Source organism: Anolis sagrei, chromosome 4, assembly GCF_037176765.1.
Source record: "Anolis sagrei isolate rAnoSag1 chromosome 4, rAnoSag1.mat, whole genome shotgun sequence".
In the NCBI taxonomy this organism is placed as follows: domain Eukaryota; kingdom Metazoa; phylum Chordata; class Lepidosauria; order Squamata; family Dactyloidae; genus Anolis; species Anolis sagrei.
Window position 1 is genome coordinate 217,191,786 of NC_090024.1, and position 21,747 is coordinate 217,213,532.

At 40.1% G+C, this 21,747-nt stretch overlaps 1 protein-coding gene across 1 annotated transcript in view; it reads right to left on the minus strand.

The window, feature by feature from the left end:
* Window positions 1–6,712: 6,712 nt before the first annotated feature.
* Window positions 6,713–21,747, minus strand: part of RBPJL (recombination signal binding protein for immunoglobulin kappa J region like) — a 44,290-nt gene continuing 29,255 nt past the window's right edge. Inside the window, exons 7-13 of the mRNA XM_067467111.1 lie at window positions 13,444–13,618; window positions 12,062–12,199; window positions 10,244–10,356; window positions 9,697–9,837; window positions 8,600–8,755; window positions 8,068–8,171; window positions 6,713–7,508 (exon numbers count right to left, since the gene is read on the minus strand). Coding sequence (XP_067323212.1) covers window positions 7,235–7,508; window positions 8,068–8,171; window positions 8,600–8,755; window positions 9,697–9,837; window positions 10,244–10,356; window positions 12,062–12,199; window positions 13,444–13,618 — 1,101 coding nt within the window. The 3' untranslated portion in view covers window positions 6,713–7,234. The remainder of the gene's footprint in view (window positions 7,509–8,067; window positions 8,172–8,599; window positions 8,756–9,696; window positions 9,838–10,243; window positions 10,357–12,061; window positions 12,200–13,443; window positions 13,619–21,747) is intronic.

The following is a 21,747-nucleotide window of genomic DNA, read 5'->3' on the forward strand; positions in this document are numbered from 1 at the left end:
GCAGTTTTTGGGCTCCTCCTATTGCTCTGAATCAGTTCATCCCAAGGGGCAACATCCTGAAATGTTCTCTGAACATAATTTTCACATGGAGTCTGTGTTCCCAATTGGCAAATATTGATTTAACTGGCCACAGAACTGGTGCCAGTGCTTTGAAAAAGCATTTATAGATTTTAACTATAAATGCTAGTAAAGCAGCTTTTTAGGCCCTTGAAAATGTCATTCAGGTGGCACAAGAGACCCTTGACAAGGGATGAGATGGAGGAAAATGCCATAAAGGCCTGTTCGCTACACATAGAGAATTTGTTGGGTTTTTTTTCAAAATAGTATTTCTTTAAAAAAAATCTAACTTTCTATGGAGTAGCCCTTCTCTTGACTGTAACATTTGGAATATCTTGGCTGCACTTTAATATATATGTATAGATAACAAGCTTCATCAGATTGCTGGACTACAATTTCCATCATATGTCAATGCTGGTAGAGCCTTTTGAAAGCTGTAGACCAAAGTATTCTTTCAAACAAAACCTTTGTGATCTCCTTTGTTATCTGTTAAGAACAGCAATCTATGCATAATTAAATATTAACTCCACAGTTAACATTCAGGCGTCCCCTGGGCAACATCCTTGCAGACAGCCAATTCTCTCACACCAGAAGCAACTTGCAGTTTCTCAAATTGCTCCTGACGTGGAAAAAAAACTCCACAGAATAAAATATTATAATAAAATCAAAAAGCAGTTTGGCTGGACAGATAGATCAGGGTAAAGCAAACTTTAAAAAACTCAACTAATCCAACCTTCTTTGGCTTGAAGGAAAGGTAGCAGCAACATGGTAGACATCTCCCTAAGGGGTCTGCTATGGGAAGGTAGCACCAAAACCGTCCATGCAGGCATGTAGCCGAAATTCTCATGGTGGTTTGTGAAAAGGCCTTAATGGTGCATTATTTAAACTGTTATGTTTATTCATATCATGATCTGATCACCATACTCAATATATCCCATATGCATGGGGGTATTGGGGTAATGATACAAAAGGTTTGCTAGGCTAGACCCTCTTTCACTCAGACTCAGCCCCCCCCCCGAAACTCAGCCCCTCCCGAAACCCCCCCTGAAAAAATTCACCCCCCCCCCCAAATGAAATCCTGGCTATGGGCCTGCGTCCATGTACTAAACTTCAGTATTAAGAAGAATTGTAGCAGGACAAAAAAGGCTGAATAACATTCAAACCCAGTTTCCACAAGGCTCATCACATACACATATGCAGTGAACATGCATTCTGTGGGAAGCCATAGAGTCTGCTCTTTGCTGTATGCACACTGGACATGCTTGCAGTCTTCTTGGGTGTATAGAAATGTTTGGACGCAAGGAGCACACCATACAATTTGGAGCCCTACAGATGTCAAAACCGAAATGGAAGTTCCACACAGGCAAACTGCAGACATGTCACAATTGTACATATTGAGGACAGCAAATGTCTACAACCTTATACCATGTGCAAGCAGTCCCCAAGTTACAAACATCTGATTTTCAAAGAACAGGGGTGAGACAGCAGAAAGTGGGAGAAATCTACATCTTGGATGGGAAATTCACTCCTGGAAAAGTTATCATAGGGGAAAAGGTGTCTCCACTGAAACTTTAACATCAATCCTTGTTTCCACAACAAGCCAAATTTTTCAAAATCCAATTATCACAGGGACAAAAGTAAGGTGAAATCTTCTGAACTGGCACAGACAGCAAAACAAACACCACAGGACTGTTAACCCTTGCCTATACTATCCAAAGATAGAGATAGATAGAGATAGATAGATAGATAGATAGATAGATAGATAGATAGAGAGAGAGAGAGAGAGGATGGCTGGAGTTACACTTAAAAATGTACCTGTTCTGACTTACAAACAAATTCAACTTAAGAACAAACCCACAGAACCTATCTTGTTTGGCACTTGGGAACTGCCTGTATAAGTCTCTTTCATGTATGGACAGATTGTGTGTGTGGTGTGTGTATCACATAGATGGTACATTTATCTGTTATATGAAGTCCAGGTTCAATGTAGGTTTTACACTGTAAAAACAAATGCAAATATGTCCTGTTTTCAAAGTCACTCTGTCTTCACCAAAAGAGATGGAAACTAGAGACAGGAAAATGGCAGCCACTGTGGTAGACATGCAGTAAACATCTGAAGGCTTAGAAAAAATAGGGAAAAAACTCAGGAAAATCTCCACCTCGGTTCTTTGCCACAAAACCAATGGGGAGAAGTTATTTCCTGTGAAGTTTTTCACATCTACCCCTTGCAGATTTATGGGTATGTGACATTTTCTTGCTCAAAAAGACCGGCTTATATAGTCAAACTCTATCCTGATCTTTTACACAAAAATTAAAATGACCTGACTTTAGTCCCTTTGCCTCTCTTTTTCCTCTAATTCTAAAGTTGGAACTGGAGCAACCAACTGGTTTTTATTTGCTTCTGCTAACAAGTCAGGAAGATATATTGTACTATTCATGGTGAATACCCAAAGGGACCACCAAACACATCCTAGAGTTTCGCTATGCAATATATTTATCCATGAATCAACAGCAAACTCATTTGGAGTGGCAGGGAGAGCTGTGGAGCAGAATGGCCTTTTTCTCCCCTGCTTTGGATGCTAAAAATGGAATGCACCATTGAGGGAGTAAATGGGTCTTAAGGGATTATGGTCATTGCTGAACTACAGGAGGTACTTCTGCTTAGATGCATAGTGTTAGAATATGAATGGCAACCTCCTGCAATGGCAAGGTTCTCTAGATTTATTGCTGCATGATTTGTAGCCTTTCATTTTCCAAGTATTGGAGATACATTATAGCCATGATCAATGAAACCATTCATGGTTAAAACAAGGACGGAGTGTCTGCAATACCTGAAACTGGACTAGTTCTGATGTGATGCTGAGCCATTGTTTAATTTAACCAAGGTCAAGCCACAATCTACTTTACAGATGTTCAGGCCAACAGAGATTAGCTTCATTTCTTATTTGTTTCGTGCCCTCTTCATCTCCCATGTGGCTAGTGGTAGGTAGACCACAGTTTTATGACACTAGTGAGCTGGTGAAATGGTCAAACTAGACCAAGGATGGGCAACCACATTGGATTACAAGCCAATTTTTCATCCAGGTCCCAAAACTTCTCCAGGTCCCAAAACACACAAGAAAACCAGAAGTGCCCTTCTGATTTCATTTAGGTTACTTCAAGATTTTGGGATTTCTGTGCTCCATTTCAGAGCAAACACCCTTTGATGCCTCTATGAGCAGAAAATGAAAATCCCCCCCCCCAGCTTTTCTACTTAGTGGGGGCATCAAATGGTGGAGGAACATGTTCAAATCATTGGATGCACAATTTGGGGTCTAAAAGGTGCAAAAGAAAATAAAAACAAGAGAATTCACAATTATTATTTTTGAAGTAGGTCACTCAATAGATATGCCTATATGTCTACACAGTTTCTTACCTTTTGATACAACACTTGGCTAAAGTGCTAAAGTGTGGCACTGGAGAGCTGGGTTGCAATCCCTCTTCAGCTCTAACATTCAGTTGGGTGACTTTGGGTCAAATCACTATCCTTAAGATTTAGTGTTTTTGGCCTTGATGTGGACTCTCAGAAGTATGAAATATAACAGTGCTAAGTAAAATAGGGTAGAAGTTCTCCCTTCCCCACAATGTTTTCTGGCTGTGGGCCTTACCTGCTTGGACTAGGTTTGAAGTGCTATTTTGGTGCTGAATTGGGATACTGCCGTTCGGAACAGTATTTTCTGAAGCCAGACTGGAGTCTCTTTATTATTGAAAGGGTGGGCCAGGTGTTAAAAGGGTCAGAACTTTATTTTCCCTTGAGCAAATAAGCTGACTCTTTACCATGATAGAAATATCTACATTGACATAAAGAGGTATGGGAGCCCATCTGTGAAACCAGCGGCATAAAATAACCTGTGTGCTTCGGTCTGAAATGTGCCAGGCATGGAATTTCCCATGCCCACAAAACACCCCCAAGAACAAGGGACTTTTCCACCACTAGAGGCTTAAGTATGGAAGGCAGAGAAAGGGCTATTTGTTGGCACTGCTCGCCTGGCATTTCAAGGATGCTGACATCCACTGGGCTGCGGTCAGTTTTTACCAGCCTCCTCTGTAGGCCTTCAGGAGTTCAGTGTGGGCTAAAAGCCAGTGTGGTTTTGGCAGCAGGCTCTTTTCTAAATCAGCTTCTAATGCTAAAATAACATGCTTCAGAATTTATGATTGGCCCTTTGATGCCCCATTCATCTAAAGGTTCTAAATAAATCTTCAAAGCCCGCAACATGTGTATAGTGGATATCTGTACATCCATAGAACACAGAAGCCACCCATGGCCCTTTGAAATGTACTGCTGTCTCATTAATTAAAAGCTGTATGTGTGAAAGTGTACAAGTGGGCCTCAACCAGAAAGGCAGGGTGTAGCTCACATGTTGGGTGGTATGACATTCCACCTGTCCACAACTTCTTTGCCTTGGACCTCCTTGATGGGGCATCATGTCTACCGGCTTCCATACACTTCCCTGAAGGTTTCAGGATTATGCTTCTCTTTTATAAATGATTGGAGAGGGCAATAACCTTTTCTTCATACCATCGTATTTCCTATTTCTTTTTGTAGGTGTGACATGGGGACAGTGAAGAAATAGGAAGGGTGAAAAAATCAAGTAAGTTGAAGTATAGTGCTGGAGAAATGCTCTACAGATGCCATGGACAAATAAATGGGCCCTAGAACAAATCAAACCCACACTCTCCCTAAAGGCCAAAATGACCCAACTGTGTCTGTCATATTTTGGCCATATCATGAGAACACATGACTCATTAGAAAACAATGATAAAGCTTGGTATATTGGGAAGTAGCACAAAAAGAGGAAAATCACAGGTGAATAGCCCTAGGACTTCTTCACACATGCTTCCGGAATCACCGAATATCACTGTGAATTGTGGCAATCCTGGCAGGCCTGGTCAGGGGGCATGGGGACCCGTCGTCTCATGCCCCACGCCTTCCTGACTTCCCCCCTACCTCATCACACAAGGAGAAGTCTCTTTAAGCTGGCTCAACCCATCTTTCACAATGGAAAGATGGGAAGCTTCCAGTCGTGCACTGCCAGTAATTTTTGATGGCGGCAGGGGTTTTGTGCCAGTTTTATCCCAGAGTTGCCCCAGAAGTACTTCTCCATGTGAAGCTACAGACTAGACATTTGAGAACACAAGCAAAGCTCCTGATGTCAGGGTTTCTTGGAATTCTCTAATTCACAGGGCCTCATAAATCAAAGTGGACTTTATAACTATTAACATCAACAACTCATCCTTCCACTTATACCAAAAGAGGCTGCAGAGGAGTCAGAAATGTTTCTGCTACTGCTCTCTTCCCTTGCTTTGACATTGTTGACTCATTGAAGCAGGGGTTGTAGGGCACAATGAAAACTTAATCAGACACATTTTCCTGCTTGCAAGAAGGAAAGCCCTAGAATATGAACTTTGCAAGACTTTCTGTTTGACTTCTAAGAATTATCAATTTGTCTTGGAGGATACTATTTGGATGAGATAGAGCTACCCTGGAGATTTAGCTAATGAAGAAGTAAGGTGTTATACTCTTAGAAGCTCCTACTCAACCATGAAAGTATGAGAAATGAGGAGCTGGGATATTTAACTGCTATTAAAATACAAGACAGGGCATAAAGCTCATAAAGAAGCTGTGTGAAGAAATAACATTCTAGTTCTGGATATGTGTTGGAACATGGGAGGTTCCATGTTTATCATGGTTTTGCTTCTTTCAATGACCAGTTATCTGTGAAAAAATAAAATGGACTTCCAGTTTATTTAGAAGTGCTCATTCAGGAGGTAAAGTGAATGAAAAGAAATCACTGTTTCCATCAGGGATTTTAGTTTGGCCTTCACAAGATCCAAGCCAAAAGAATTCCATGTACCAAGATGGCAGTTAGTGATGCATTAACTCTATCTTGATTCTACAAAGAGCTGTCTGACTACAATTTTTTACATTTATTTTCAATTATAGCAAGCAGTGAGTCCAGTCTTCCTTTTGTGAACAGGAGGTGTAATTTCATTAACAATGGAACATATTGATCCTAGCATGTCCTCCACTCTTTTCTTATTCATGCTGCAAACACCATTACACGATAGCAAGTTAATGTGTACCAGCAACAACTGGAAGATTGCTAGATAGTTTTTAGAAAATTTCAAGGATCAGACTCTCTTCTTCCTCTTCTTTTGCTGCAGGTACCATGTGACATCATAATAATGATAGGGGAAGTTGTAATATACGACTTGTGCAGACACATTTTTATTTTTACTGAGGGCAGAGTATTCCCTGGTGTGCCATTCAAGTGAGAAACACACTGTGATAAATGGAAATGTATTCCCCTATGAAAGTAATGTTCTGTTTTGTACACCTTTTCTCTCCAGTAGGAAAGTACATATCTCTTCTTTTGTAATTTCTGAATCAGCAAACAAATCACTTACGAGGTTACTTGCCCTTGACCTGTGTTGTAGGGAGATTGAAGCTCAGCTCAGCAGGGATCAGGAAAGATCGGGGCTAGTGTCATAATGCAAAAGGTAAATGTTTTGGTATCTGAAAAGCTGCTTGTGTAGAATGTGTGTAGACAAAAAAAAAAGTGTCAAAACAAGCTGGATATTATACACACAGGTCATTCACAAAGGACAACTGGTATAATTTCTCATATCCTGTTTAATTTATATTACTTTGCCATTTTAATGTTTTGCAACATTTGTTATGGTCATGTAAGTCATTCCTGAGTCAAGGTCAATGAATGTTCAACTGTTAGCAGCCCAACTCATACTCCAAATATATTTTCAAAGGCACCAAAACTAGAAAAATACATTTTACATATAAAGGAAAAGGCCAGGATTCACAATCACTATGTTCCACATGTTTATTTATACTTAGCTACATAGTAGATGTGCTATGGGACTCTCCTAGTGAATTGTGAAGATGCACAAGAGTTTCTTCACTGGCTGTCTTCCACAATAATGGTATGCTAGCTTGTTGTTGAATATGGAAATTACAGGCCTGCTCAATTCTATTTCCCACAGATACAAGTCTACTTGTAAAGACATATATCCCCAGATGAATTCTGGCCAAAATTCAAAAAAGATTAATTTTGTGCTCATTGTGATATTCTGCATTTTTCCTCTATCCTTCTATTGAATTTCCATAGACAAAACCATGGATCTAACTTTGCATGAAGAGGTGAAAGTTGGCCTTGGTGAACTCCTGATGAATGGTGTCAAGCAAAGTATCTGAATCCTGTATCATTTCTGGCAAAATTGGTGGTTCTGTGATGAAACTCTGCTCTGGTGTGTATGTAAAGCTGAATGTGCTGGAATAAATCAGGCCATCATTCCTTAGCAGCAGGAGAGGGACAGTGATGGGATATCTCAGCCACCTCCAGTCATGGCTAAATGCAGAAACATCAGGAACAACGCACACTAAGGATGTGGGGCTCCTAAATGAAAAAAAGTACAACAAAAAAATGTGGCTTTTCTCTTCATAACCCAAATCTCAGATTTTTACATTCAATTATACATTTTCATTCTAATGTATGGATTTTCCATACTGAATCAAATATACATGTGCACATTGAGTTGTGAGCATTTTTCAGATGTTTGCATGGCATTGTATGCTCCCCCCCCCCCTTTTCAAAACACATCCTAAGCCTTGAAAGCAAAGGCTCAAAAGGAAAGTTTGTGTCCTCTCATTGCTCATCTTGAGAGTTTCAAAATAGGTATTTTCACAGCCAATCCAACCAATTTCTCTCCTATCTCCACTTCTTGTAAGTGAGAATACTGATAACGCTATTGTCAGATTGGTAATTTTTACCAATTCAAAATGTGTTGGAAACGATGAATTCAACACCTGATGGAGTTACACATTCCTTGCCACGCATAACCTAGTGATTAGGTCATACCCCCAGAAAAAGAAGAAGAGATGTTGGTTGAATGTGCCCAAACAACAATAATGTACCTCCTTGTATAGTCACAACAGTTCCTTTCTCTCTCTCTCACCTGTACATAGTCTCCGCTTCCACATCTCCAAACCAAACCTTCAGGTTTGCATGGAAGTGCTCTCCCTGAACGTCTAGCATTGCCACATCCCCTCCACCTGTCAGCTGTCAGAAGAGAGGATTACATTATATCTTATTATTAAAGTTCAGCACCACCCCAGTCTCTCTTCCCCTTTCCAAACCTTTCTCATCTTAAAGAAAACATGTTAACATCTCCTTTTGAAAGGTTTCCTAATTTAGCCTCCATGTAAATGTATGGTGAGTGAACATAGGAGGAAAACATAGCTTCATGCTTTGTATTCACAGGATTTTATTTCAGTCCTTAATATCTCTGGTTTATATCTTGGAAATATTGCTTTTGAAATGCAGGTGTCATGTTGGCTCTGACAGCATAGTTTTGCCACTTGTAGAGGCAATAGCTAGATGAGAAAGGGCATAGATGGAGGAAAAATGTGAGAAAGGGATTAAATTAATGCCTAAGTCATACTTTTGCCCTGCAAATAAATCAGATAGAAGGGGAAAACTCTACACACCTCCAGATTTGTGATGAGAGGGACCGGGCTGACAGGATCCAACATGCCAGTGAGGCTGTCACTGAATGTGTACTCCACAGTCTCGGTCCCAATGATAGTCCAGCAGGAACTGTCATTCAACAACTCCCGATTTTTTTCCTTTGGGCATGGGGCTGCCTGGATCAACAACAATGCTGGTCATTTAAAAGCAAACATTTAACCTAAAGGAAAAAAATTAAACTAAAGCAAAGGTGAACAAAATGCAGCCTGTAAACCACATGTGGCCCAAACCATGTTTAATTTGGTGACAAAATGGTAGCAATAGGGTGTTTTGTGGCAGGTTCATAGAGAAAGAGGGACAGAACATTCCTTGCTGAGTTTACCCTCCTTGAAATAAAGGTTCATTAGCTAAATCTCCAGGGTAGCTTTATCTCATATACTAATGATTAAATCATGGTTGGGGAAAAGGCTACATGTGCCCCTGCAAGATGCCCAAGAGAACTGGAAAGCCCACTACCTTAAACCTTTTAAAAATTGATTCCAAAGCATCATCTCCAGACGACTCAAACTACCATAAATATGTGTCGCTTTGAGTAGATGCAGTCTAGGTTAAAGATTTACAATTAGATTTTGTAGCAAGGACCCTTACAAGGACAGTAGTGGAAGGGGTGTGTGTGCAAATAATAGCTCGTGAAAGGTGCTCTCCAGGAGGCTGTCATTTTAAAGCACCAGTTAAGTAAATCCGCTATAGGATTCCCCTGTATGCAAAATGAAAGACAGCCATGTTTGCCATACTTTTATAGCCTCAATTGATCATGTGGACAGAAAGAACTGATACAGCTGGCTTTTTGATACAGTATAAGCAACTGCATGTGTGAAGAGTGTATTTTATCCAAATGAGTTGGGATTGAACAAAAAATTATTCCAGGTGACATTCTGGTGCTGTAATGCAGTCTATGCACATTGATGTTGATATTATCTTGTTGCTGGTTCCTCATTTTTTGGTTCATGCTTCTTGCTTGTTCTTCTAATTTTAAAAAGTGAATTTTATCCATGACAGATTTCCAATGCATTCTGTTACAAAGGTAGAGAAATCTGTCTTTTCTGTATCTAATTACCTGAAACTGAATCACTTTCTCGGCTGAGAGGCAGAGGTACATCCCATCACTTCCGTGTAGCTGGAAAGCACATTTATGCAACTGGGAGATAGGCTCATCGACATCCAACATCACCGATTGCTTAGTGACTTTCCGAATGATCTGGGGACATGAGCAAACAGCTGAACTAACAACAGATAAATCACCTGAAAATGTTTGATAACACACACAAGGAGCTGCCCAATAGTCCAGCTGTATCTGAAGGTTGATACGACTCTTTAATCAAGTATAGAAATCAGGGACAGAGCTTAAAATGTCTTCACTGCTTTCTGAAAAAGGGAGTCATGCCAGTTTTGACAACTGCATGGAATGTTAATGAACAGTGATAAAATTGGTTCAAGAGGCCATCGACTTCACACACCTTTACTTAAGGGATGATATTCACATCAATAAATCATTCTGTGTTGGGTAAGAGGAAACTCTTCAGAGCAAAGAGTTTAGGGGCTTATCTAGAAGGTGGGGATATACTCCTTCATGGTTTTCATTCTAGTTTATTGCTAAGCCTTACCAGAGGTGGCAGTGCCATGCCAGTGACTGTGCATATAAGCCGGACAATGGACCCATAGCGAATGTAGCCTTCCCGCAGGAGGAATTCACCTTTGGATTCAGAAAAAAACTCATCTGCTTGACAAAGTATAAAAGAGAGAGAAAAACAACAGTAGGGAAAAGCTAAAAGGTGGCCAAGAGTTAGGGATGAAATTAACATTAGTCCTTAATTGATAAAATAGTTGTGAAAATAAACAAACAAATGGCATGTGAAACATAATACTGGAACTGGCTTTAGTCCCCATTGCTCATTTTTGCATCAGTATGACTGAATTGCAGAATAATTTTCCACTAGGGGATGAGAGATACAGAGAGAGAGAACATCAAGAGAGAGAGAGAGAGAGAGAGAGAGAGAGATTAAATTCTTGCCAGCAGCAGCTGGTGTTTTCTGTGTCAGTGAGGTAGTAATCTGCTCTGTTTTACTCTGAATTTTAAGAGAATTATCAACACTGCTGAACCCTAACCCCAAATTGGGCTGAGTATAGTGGATCACCCACTCGAAGTTCAGATTGAAAGTTGGAGTGGATTCATCTCTCCCTAACATACGTTAGCAGCTATTGCTGCTTCCTGCATACTAGGAGTGTGAATATTGTGTTTCTACATGTGCTCTATATACATATTTGCTACCTTTGCTTCCACCCTATTTGTGCATAAACCAAACATCGGAAAAATTCTGTAATCCCCACTACTCCCTCTTTCTACATTTCTCTTTTCTTTCTGTTCCTCTTGCCTTTAGCTGAAGTATTTGCCAGCTTCTCCAAAGTCCCATAGTGTACTTGTTCTAACAGGAGTGGCCAAAACTACTTTGCTATCTGAAGTGAAGGATCAGATGGTGCCCCATCTACACTCCATCTACAAGAAGCTGATAGAAGAGGGAACCCGTATGTTGACAGTGCTGATGAGACAACGTCCTTCACATCTCATGAGGGCAGGAGTTAATATTAGGAAAAGGAAATGCAAGAGTTGCCTAGACTACATATTGTACTTTGTCTACCAATAGAGGAGAATAACCAGAAAGTTGAAATTTCTGTCTCTCCACACCAGCAGGCACAGTTATGCCTAAAAATAAGGCTAGTCTCTGGAAGATCACCTCACAGAATAATCTTATCCCATTACTCCCCATTAATACACATCACTTGACAATCTTGACCTATTAAGAAGTTTTATTTCATCAGAACTTTGTGATCAGCAAAAAGATAGCCTACCTTAAGCAGACAGTAATCTCACAATGTCAGCCCACTCCTAACAATTAGGGAGCCAGTGTGTTGTAATTGTTTCAGTACTGGACTATGATTCTGAAGACTAGGGTTTGATTCCTTAGCCATGTAAACCTATTGGGTGATATTGGGAAAGCCACATATTCTGAGCTCCAGAAAGCTCATGATAAATTTCCCTTAGAGTTTCCATAAGGCAGAAAAGACTTGAAGAAACACAGCAATAACAACAAGAGCAATGGCATTTTCAATATATAGACAGTAACTTCCCTTCTTAATTTATTTATGTCCACCCTCACATAAAACTGCCATACACTTGACATTTTAATATTGTATGACAATCTTAGTTCCAAAGCCCATTTATAACTTAAATGATGAGCTTATAAATGATGTGTTTTAGTAATTTGACTAGTGGCCAAAAGTGAATCAACCACTCTTATTTTGGTTAGGTTGCCACCCACGCATCGGCAAAGATCCACTGAATACAGTGACACCACAAGCTAGATGGACAGAATCACCAGTGTCCAACATGAATGGAGAAAATTGAAGTCATTAGCAAGCCTTACCCAGATAAAGTGTAAATGCAGCCCACTGCCTGGCACTTGCAGTGAAGGTATCGCCCTCAACAGAAAGGTAACGGGTGCTGACAGTTTGGGAGCGCAGGCGGTTGAAGAGAGAAACCTTAGATCCAGATGAAATGCACACTGTGAAAATGGAAGTCAGGAAAAATAAAGTTCAGTGACCAGGTTGACTACATGTGGTAGTTTTATCTTATATATTAAAATCAGTCCGTCTCTAATCCATTCTATCCTAATAGCATTGTTCAACGTCATCGAGTCCATGGTCCCGTCTAGCAGGAGATCTGAATCCTTGTATTTAATCAGCTCATTTCATAGGCAGAAATGTAGTGATCATTCTGACTTCTCGTGACAGCCCACATTAGTGTTGCTGGAGTGACCAGTGTAAGCTCAGCCCAGACACTGTCCGGACACGACCCAGCCACCTATATATTACCCTGGGTCATTCTCCTAACAGGCCTCTGGAAATAACCCATCCCCGCTTTTGTCGTTTACCTATTACATTATTTTTATTTATTTATTTACTGTATTTGTATACCGCCTTTCTCAGCCAATTGGCAACTCAAGGCGGTTTCCAACAAATCAGTATACATAAGACATAATAGATAAAAAACATTAACAGTATAAGACATCACAAAAACAATAAAAGCAACATCATTACTGTACCCAAATGCTGGTCCCATTTTATTTCAATTTGTATCAGTCTTGACCCAGCCATTTTAATTATCCTGACCCATTCCTTTTCAATGCCTTAACAAATAGATATGAAGAACAGGCAGGATTTTTTTCTTTTAATATTTATGTGTTGTTGGGTAATTACATGCTTATGTTGCTATTACTGTTATATTTGTTCATGTTGTGACTTTGTATGTTTTGATATTGTTGCTTGGAAACCGCCCTGAGTCCCCCCGGGGAGACAGAGCAGTATATAAATAAAGATTATTATTATTATTATTAGTTTTATAAAACCAGAGACAGCTCCTGGACTTTTTATGAGTGAGAGGGAATTCAATGGAACTAGATAACAGGCAACATATACTGAAATTCCTTCTTCTCCACAACCACTAAGGACTCAGGACCTTCTCCAATTCTTAGGCAACCCTATTCCCCATCATCATGGCCTAAAAAAAGTTCAAATATGTAGGTTTATATGCTTTGCTGTAAATCATCACGCACCTATAGTCTCTATGCATCTTAACAGACTGTTCCAATCCAAGCCACTCTGAAAATCTTTGTTACAGGAAGATCAAAACATAGTTTCACATGCTGAAGTGACCACTACTCAGTTATAAATGTTTTCAGTATGCCTTGATGCCCATTCTTCTTTTCAAAGTTGTTTCTGGTCACTCACCCATCCCAGGTGGACTTACAGTCTGTGTTCTTCAGTGACTGCTTCTTCTGTGAGGGCTTAGATATCACTTTGATCAGCTTGCTGTGGAAAGTGCCAATTTCCTGCCCGTTGCTGAAGAAGAGCCTCAAGACCAGCCGGAAGTGTTTCCTCTTGTCAGAATCTGAGATATACAAGGCTTTGGCACAACTGAATTCCTGTGTTGAAGAGGGTAATTGTCAGGAGAAGAAACTAGACCTGCTGCTTGATTTTAAGCATGGCTGCATGAAGACAGGGGGAGCTCAGACAGATAACATAATTTCTGGTTATGTTCTTGGCAAGTGCAAAGCATGATCTGAAGCAAAGTGCAACCATCAGAGTGGCCCCCTCATGAGGCAGCTACCTCTAGTCTCAGATGCAGAGGAATGCAGAAAAAACAGAGCTGCATGGCTTATAACCTGCTCTGTCCTCTCTCAGCTGTTACTTGAAGTGGAAGATGCTGTTCTGTCATCTACAGCAATACGTTTTAACTGGATCCCACTTGGTCATGAAAAACTCACTGGCTGACCTTGGGCAAGTCACACTCTCTTTATCTAATGTCAAGAGGGTCGGCATAAATCGGAAATTATTTGAAAGAATGAGGAAGCAGCATAAAATGTTTTATATTAGCTTTAACCACAGTTTTATAAATCTATGAAGGTTTGGAACTAGTCCTTTTTAGCACAGGAGGCCATGTTGGTACTTTATATTTACTTGTGACCAGAGCTCAGAAGAGATACCTCTTTGGATTTCAAATTCCTCAGCCAACATGGAGAGTTTTTGGGAGTATAACTTAAAAGTATTTTTACCAGGCTATGCATTTGGAGTAATGACTTAAATGAATTTGCATCACCCCCTATCAGATTAATAGCATACAGAAACATTGTATTCATCTACACCAGTACTATCTGCTCTGACTGACAACACATCTCTACTGGCTGAGAGCTTTCTCATCATCTACTACTTGGTCCTGAAAACTAAAGACACTAAGGATGGAACCTGAGACCTCTCTATAGAAAAAACATATTGCACCAATCACTGAAGTGTGTTTTCTCCTTTTACCCTGATCCATGAAGCCCATCATTGTCTAATTGGACTGGCAGCGGTTCTCAGGTGGAGATCTGTCCCAGTGCTAGTGTTCTATTTCCTTTCACTGGAAAACTGAACCTGACAGCATTTGCTTGAAAATCATTAAATACATTTCATTATTCCAGCCCAAGGCCAAAGAAAACAGTAATGGATTAATTATGTTATATAAAAAGTTTAAAATTTCAAATCCTGAGTCATTGCAGGAAGGAATACAGGGACAGAATGTTATTCAGATGAAATCTTTGTTTCCCCGATTCAGTTTTTAGCAATATTATCTTGTTCTCACTTTCTAATTTGTCTGACTTGCCAAGACAAAGAAAATCACTTTGTGTGTTATATAACCATTAACATTTATATTTCTGCAAGAGCCCAATACTCTACAAGTCAGCAACATTTTTTTCTAGGCACTGAGCCTAAAAAAATTCTCTAAGCTCAGTGCAGAAAGGGAAGCGTAAAACAGAAAATCCTAAACCCTCTACTTGTTTTGGATCATACCGATCAGTGGTCAGGCTGGCAAGGGTAATTGTAGCCCAAATGACTACCACTACAAAAATAGACCAAATCTTCTATGTTCTGCCACTTAAGCTGCATCAGCACTGCAGAGTTATTGCAGTTTGACACCCTTTTAACTGAAACACTCAGTGCAATTGAATACAGGTATTTATAATAACTCAGGACTATGCCTGTTCTTGTTTTTATTGTATTTTAAAGTTAATTGTATTGTTTTAATCTACTGCTGTAAACCACTCAGAGCCAAATTGGGAGTAGCGGTATACAAGTCAAATAAATAAATAAATAAATAAATAAAATAAAGCAACAGCACCCTTTGGCAGAGAAGGTGAAAGACCTTGTAAAATGATGATTCCATGGCACTGAGCCATGACACTCAGTGGTGTCAAACTGCATTAATTTGATAGTGTATTTGCACCTTTAGAGACCCAAACAATGTGGCAGTTACTGGCAGAGTCTCCTTCCAGTGTGAAAAGCAATGAGCAATACCCACTTCAAAGGACATTATGTATACTTCACATATTTGGTGGTTATAAAAAGAATTTGGTTTATTTTACATAGACAATGATATTGTGAAAGAATTTTTTCCCATGGCATATACATTCATCTCACTGACATCACAAGTAAAAAGGTTTTCAAAATCCTGGGGAAAAAAGATTAAAGCCAATGGTAAGATGAAAATGTATACTTTTCAATTGTAATTGAATTTCCCTTAGCCCTGCCATCCCAAGAAGCCCCAATATAATATCTACAAGAAATAACACCTTTCTTTAATTAACAAACAGACCCGGCTATCCCCACTGGGTCCGCTGTGCTATCTCTTTCCTTTCCTATTAGGTTCTTCGCTATTGCGGATCTTCACATAGCTGGACTGCCAGCTCCAATATGTTACCATTCTGTTTCTACAACTGAATCCCTGTGATACAGTGAACCAGTGCAACACACACTGGATCCAAGGTTATCATATATCATTATTAAGATTGTGTAGTGCTTGTGTGACTTTGGACTACATGCCGGTCTTGGGAAACAACATCGATTCTTCCAGTGGGTGAAGGGACTTCCTGCTGGGAGACCGATGGCCAACAACCTTCAGGACTCATCAAGAACTTTATTTACCCACTCGATTGATTTTCCAGATTCCTAAGCCTCACTCTTCCTGAAGAAATTATCCCAAGCTTCCAAAGTCCATTAGTGCCAAATAAACATTATTTCCAATCTAGACAGGAAACCTCAGCCAATGGGAAGGCAGATTGGGAGGCACTATTCCTGACCAATGAGTGGAGGGAGCAGGAGGTTTGAATAGCTGTCAAAATGTATAAAATGTGCTGCACTTCTCTGTATGGATTATGTTGGTTCTTTTAGTGATTATTTTGTTCTGACATTCATCTGGCCAGATAATAAACTCTGTTTCTGCTGCCTTCGCCAGGTATATCTCCTTGATCCTGATGTCAATATAGTGGTGCTCGCTGGGCACTTATCCTCACTTGCAATTTCTGGCGGTTAGCTTTTTTCAGTAACAGTCATACAGTGTAAGAAGGCCCTAACCTTGATGGAGTGATCTGGCCACAAAGAAAGTAGCAAAATTCACTGAATGGGGTCTCTGTGTGTTGTGTTTGTGTTAAAAAATCTAGAAAAATAATAATATAGAAACAACTTTGTAAGGGATCGCTTCATAGGACCATTTCATGCAGAATTGTATCAGCAGGAGCTGCTATTAGCTCAGCTTGTCACCAGCAAGACTGAAATGTGGGAAAATGCAGCCCTTACAAGAAGTCATAATGGTCCCCTTTCAGAGTCCTTTGAGGTTCACTTAAAGGGAAATGTGATTAGAGATGTTATTACAGGTGGAATGAGAAAGTTGGGGATGGGGAAGGCTTTATTTATGTTGGGGTTAAAGAAATCCAAATCGAAATTAACATTCATGTGCAATTTACTCAGCACAGTGCAAGGAATCTCCTAAGTTTACAGTTCCCAGTCATCTTGGCGCTCCTTCTGTTCTGATAGGCTTTGCGTTTACAATGAGTTAAGCACTGCAAGTACAAAGGTTCTTTCTGTAGCTTCTCTGGCCTGCTCTTGGTTCTTGCATTCTTCCAAGGCTCAAGATAATGCCACAGAAATTTTTGTTTTGTAAAAAGGTGCCAAGCTGTCACTCCCACTCTTGAACTTTGGGGACTGTTTAGGATTGAGATTCCACCCCTCTTACTTCTCTGTTAATGGAAGAAGGCACTTTCATTTGGCAGCAACAATCATCAATGTTCATCAGCAGATTCCTACTGCTTTGCAAGATGTGTAATCCCTGGCAGACCACCGACCACAGCCAGCCAGCTGTGGAAAGACAAAGGCAGCAATGAAGACAGATGGTTTTCTTTGAAGCCACTGGGAACCTGACTTTTATTTGGCTTCTATATGACAGGAGAGGGTGATATGAGAGAATAAACAATCGGCATAAAAAGCAGATGAACCCAAGAATGCTGTAGGTCAACACAAAAAAGAATTGTCTTCTGGAAACTGTTGGGTGTGGATAGTCCCTTCATATAGTTAAGTCAGTAGGTGGTGCTAGATTTGATGATACTTGAGTGAAGTCAAGACAATTCTGTTCCTTTTGGAGGGGTTCAATGAAGTTCTTGTCTATCTTCCTGATTGGTGTGTTCTGTAAGCATCCCATTATAGCTTCCAAGATTCCACATAAGATGAAACTGCACCTGGTCCCTGACTCAGTGCTCAAAATTGGCAGGCAGGTTTCTATTAGTCTTGCTTATTTGCAGATGAAGGAAGAGGACAAATTACTTACCCCATCCATTATCACTGAAACATTATCATTATCACTGAAAGGAGTCTTAAAAGCACAATGTGTACTTAGACACTCTCTCCATGAGTTCAGCATAGCTTACTCCTGAGTAAATGTATTATGATGGATGACATTGCAGTCTTTGTTATTCCTAGGAGGGCTAAGTGATAATCACTGTGTACTCCTTAGCTCTTGGCCATTTAGAACACTTCTGATTGATAATATCCAAGGAGATCCCACTACACAGGAATCTAGGTGACAATGTGTTGTCAAAGGCTTTCATGGCCGGAATAACTGGGTTGTTGTGTGTTTTCCGGGCTGTATGGCCATGTTCCAAAAACATTCTCTCCTGGTGTTTCTCTTGCATCTATGGCAGGCATCCTCAGAGGTTGTGAGGTCACATCTTCTGATGATGCCTGCCATAGATAAAGGCAAAACATGAGGAGAGAATGCTTCTAGAACATGGCCACACAGCCCAGAAAACACACAACAACCCATCTAGGTAACATGTTTCCCAGATTCTTCTTTTGGGTTCAGCCCCCATGTTTAGAGAGAGTGAAATTCCTGCCCCATTGTTGTGAAGTCCATATACAGAGTTTGTATGGGCTCAAGACCTGCACACAAGCATGCAATTGCCCAATTTAATGTCAACCTGTGTGACAGTTGGATCTGTAAATTCATGCTTAATGAATCTAAGACTGGTACTAAAATGTACGAAGTGACTGCGCTGTGACCACACTGTTAAAATCTGAACTTCTTTTGCTATTAGCCTACATTCTTTAGTCTAATAATATGTTGACATCTACATCCACGCAGGCCTAGACCTAATCATATTTCCATTATTATCCTTGGTAGGTAAAGTCCAGATATCACTGTGTGCTGCAGTTCAGCAATTCTAGTGATATTTTTGCCCAACCTCTGATGTAGATCAGACCTTCTCCTTCATTTATAAAAGAAGATGAACAGCAACTAGGAGATAAATTTCATTGCAGAAAAAGCACAAACAGAAGGCTGAAGAAGACTGAAGAAGACTGTATGAATGAGATAAAAAAAAGTAATACAAGGCCAAATGTTCTAGACAGCAGCCTAAAATAGGGGTGGAAAACTTGTCCAAAAGCGGTCACGAACTTGCAAAAGGAAACCAGTTTTAAACATATTAAAAGTTCTTCACAGAAAATCAAAGCATAACAGGCCATTGCTGACAGTTCTGCATAAGGAAAATTTAAATAGTTTGAGATGCAAACTTCCAGGGCAATATAACAAATGACACAATGTCTTGTTGAGGCAGAGCCAATGAGCCAGCTGCTGATAGCACAACAGCCTTGCGTGGGAAGTGAATTGCCATCTTTTCAAAGGCAGTTGGGAGGCTCTTGTAATGGATTTTGCACACAAGTGTCTCAATTTCTTCCACCATATAGTATCTGCCAATGTGCTGCATGAAGTTAGGCCAGACTTCATTCAAAGGACTGAGTGCCTGTCTATGAACATACTCCCTGTAAATTTCCATTACTTGAATGTGAAAGCCATTCAAGCAACCAAAGGCTATAATCAAAGGCTTTTTAGTCTCTTGAGTAACATGGGCTTGAGCCATGAAGAATCTTCCTCCCATCAAGTTACTAGAAATTTACAATCTAAATGGGTGTTGCCTTTTCCTGTTGAAGGCACTGGTCAACCTCCTTAGGGACTTGTAATTTCCAATACTGGGTCCATTGCTTCAGCAGCCTTTCTGGGTAAGCACACATTAAGATGTCAGATTTTTTGTTTGCCTAAAGTCATATTAATGGTAAATCATTTGGTGTTCCAATGACACCATGTTTATTTATAGCAGCTTACCCCCTGTCTTTTTAATCTGATGTTAATATTCTGGGGACTTGTTCCAAAGAGACACTGTGCATAAGGAATCCAAAAGGGGAAGGAGGGAAAATAGTGTAAGCCTTGTCATGTCAACTTTGCACCACATTCAGATGTAATATTTGATTGTGGAGTATGCCTGGAAAGGTATTTCAAATTCACTTATTCAGTTTCTTAAGGTCAGCAAAACTGTCTAACTTTTTTTTTAAAAAAAATTGAGCCATGTTGGCCTCTATTTAGAGATAAACATATGTGATACATGTGATTTCTAGCAAGTGGGTTATAAAGTGGTACTTATCTCTAGAGCAGTGGTTCTCAACCTGTGGGTCCCCAGGTGTTTTGGTCTTCAACTCCCAGAAATCCTAACAGTTGGTAAACTGGCTGGGATTTCTGGGAGTTGTAAGCTCAAACACCCGGGGACCCACAATTGAGAATCACTGTGCTAGAGGCTTAAATATCCATTTGCATTTATTAGCCTTTTGATGCTTAAGAATCACCAGGGAGGTTTTTCTCATGGTTCATTATGGGATCACAAGGTAGAGAGATCCCTTTGTTGTGGTGCCTCAACTGTAACACATTTTCTCTATGGAGGTGTGACTGGTACTAATATTGTATTCTATTCCATATCATATCCAAACCTATTTGAGTGCCCAGAGGTTTGGAATGGGTTAGCAAGAGTTATCTTATGGTAGTTCGTGTATTTGTTGCATGTGTCATTTAAATTCTTTCTCCCTCCTCCTCAATGCTGTTTGCACTGCAATTTCCTTCCAGTGTTCACAGCAATTTTATAAGAAGGATTTTCAATTAGATTCCCCCTCCACTCCAATTTCTCTTAACTCCCCGAATTTCCCCTTTTTAGTTGTAAAATATGACTAGCCTTCAGGAGTGACAATTCACCCTTTACAAAGGCAGCACACATGACGTAACATGAAAATGCCCATTTTTAAAAACTAAATATGGACTTCTCATCACTTTTGGTACTGAGTTTAAAATATATACTGCCATTTTTGGCAGTCCATGCAACTCCTAGAGAGTCTGAGAGATGAACAATTAGTCCTTAGCCACAGTTTCCTGCCACTCTGGTAAGATCATAATTCTTAGTTGCTCCCCCATTTGCAGTTTTACACTCTTTAAAGTGCATATGAAATGCAGAGATGCATTTAATGTCACATCTAGTTTGTCCCTGAGATGGAATAAGCCTCAACATTGCTCAGCATAATAAAGGACGGATGGAAAGGCAGATTTCCAGCTATACTCTATGCAGAACGAATGAGAATCAGACTGGCTGGGTTGCACGCATTACATGCATTACATGCTACTTGCTCTCTTCTAACATGCACACCTCTTGTCATGCACAATGGGTCAAAGCTGGGAAAGGTTGCTTTGGTCATTGCACAGCTCAGAACCCGTCAGCCAGTAGAGACAGATGCTTGATAAGTACAGAGTTCTAGAAGCTAGAATTTCACGAGTAATTTTTCCAAGCTTTATCAGTCTGGGAGACCATCCATGCTGCAGAATTATAGCAGTTTGACACCATTTTAACTGCCACTGCAAAACCCAAATGAATCCTGAGGTTTGTAATCTGTTGAGGAACCAGAACTCTCTGACAGAGAAGAGTAAATATCTTAAATCCCAGAATTCCATAGCATTGAGATATGACAGTTAATGTAGGGCCAAACTGCCATAATTCTGCAGTGTGGATTCAGCCATAGACACAGCACCATCTAATGCATGTGGAAGGTAAATGTTTGGGTTTCTGTTTTCTTTCCCACGCATTGTGGAATCGTGTGTTGCGATTCACCTTATTCTTATCCACCTGCTGGATAAGGATGACTTCTCTTCAGTACCTGGTAGCAATTATTTCCCCTGTGCTTTTCATTTTGTAGAATGTTACTATATGATTTTGAGGCTATGGCTTGTCTTAATGTTTACCACAGAACTAGAATTCAAGGAAATGTTCTGCATCGTTTCATAATGGCTGACAAGGCCATATTTGCTTGTTCCATTGCCCACTACTAGGAATACACCAATTTCTACTGTGAATTGTATGTATGAGATGTAAAAGATTTC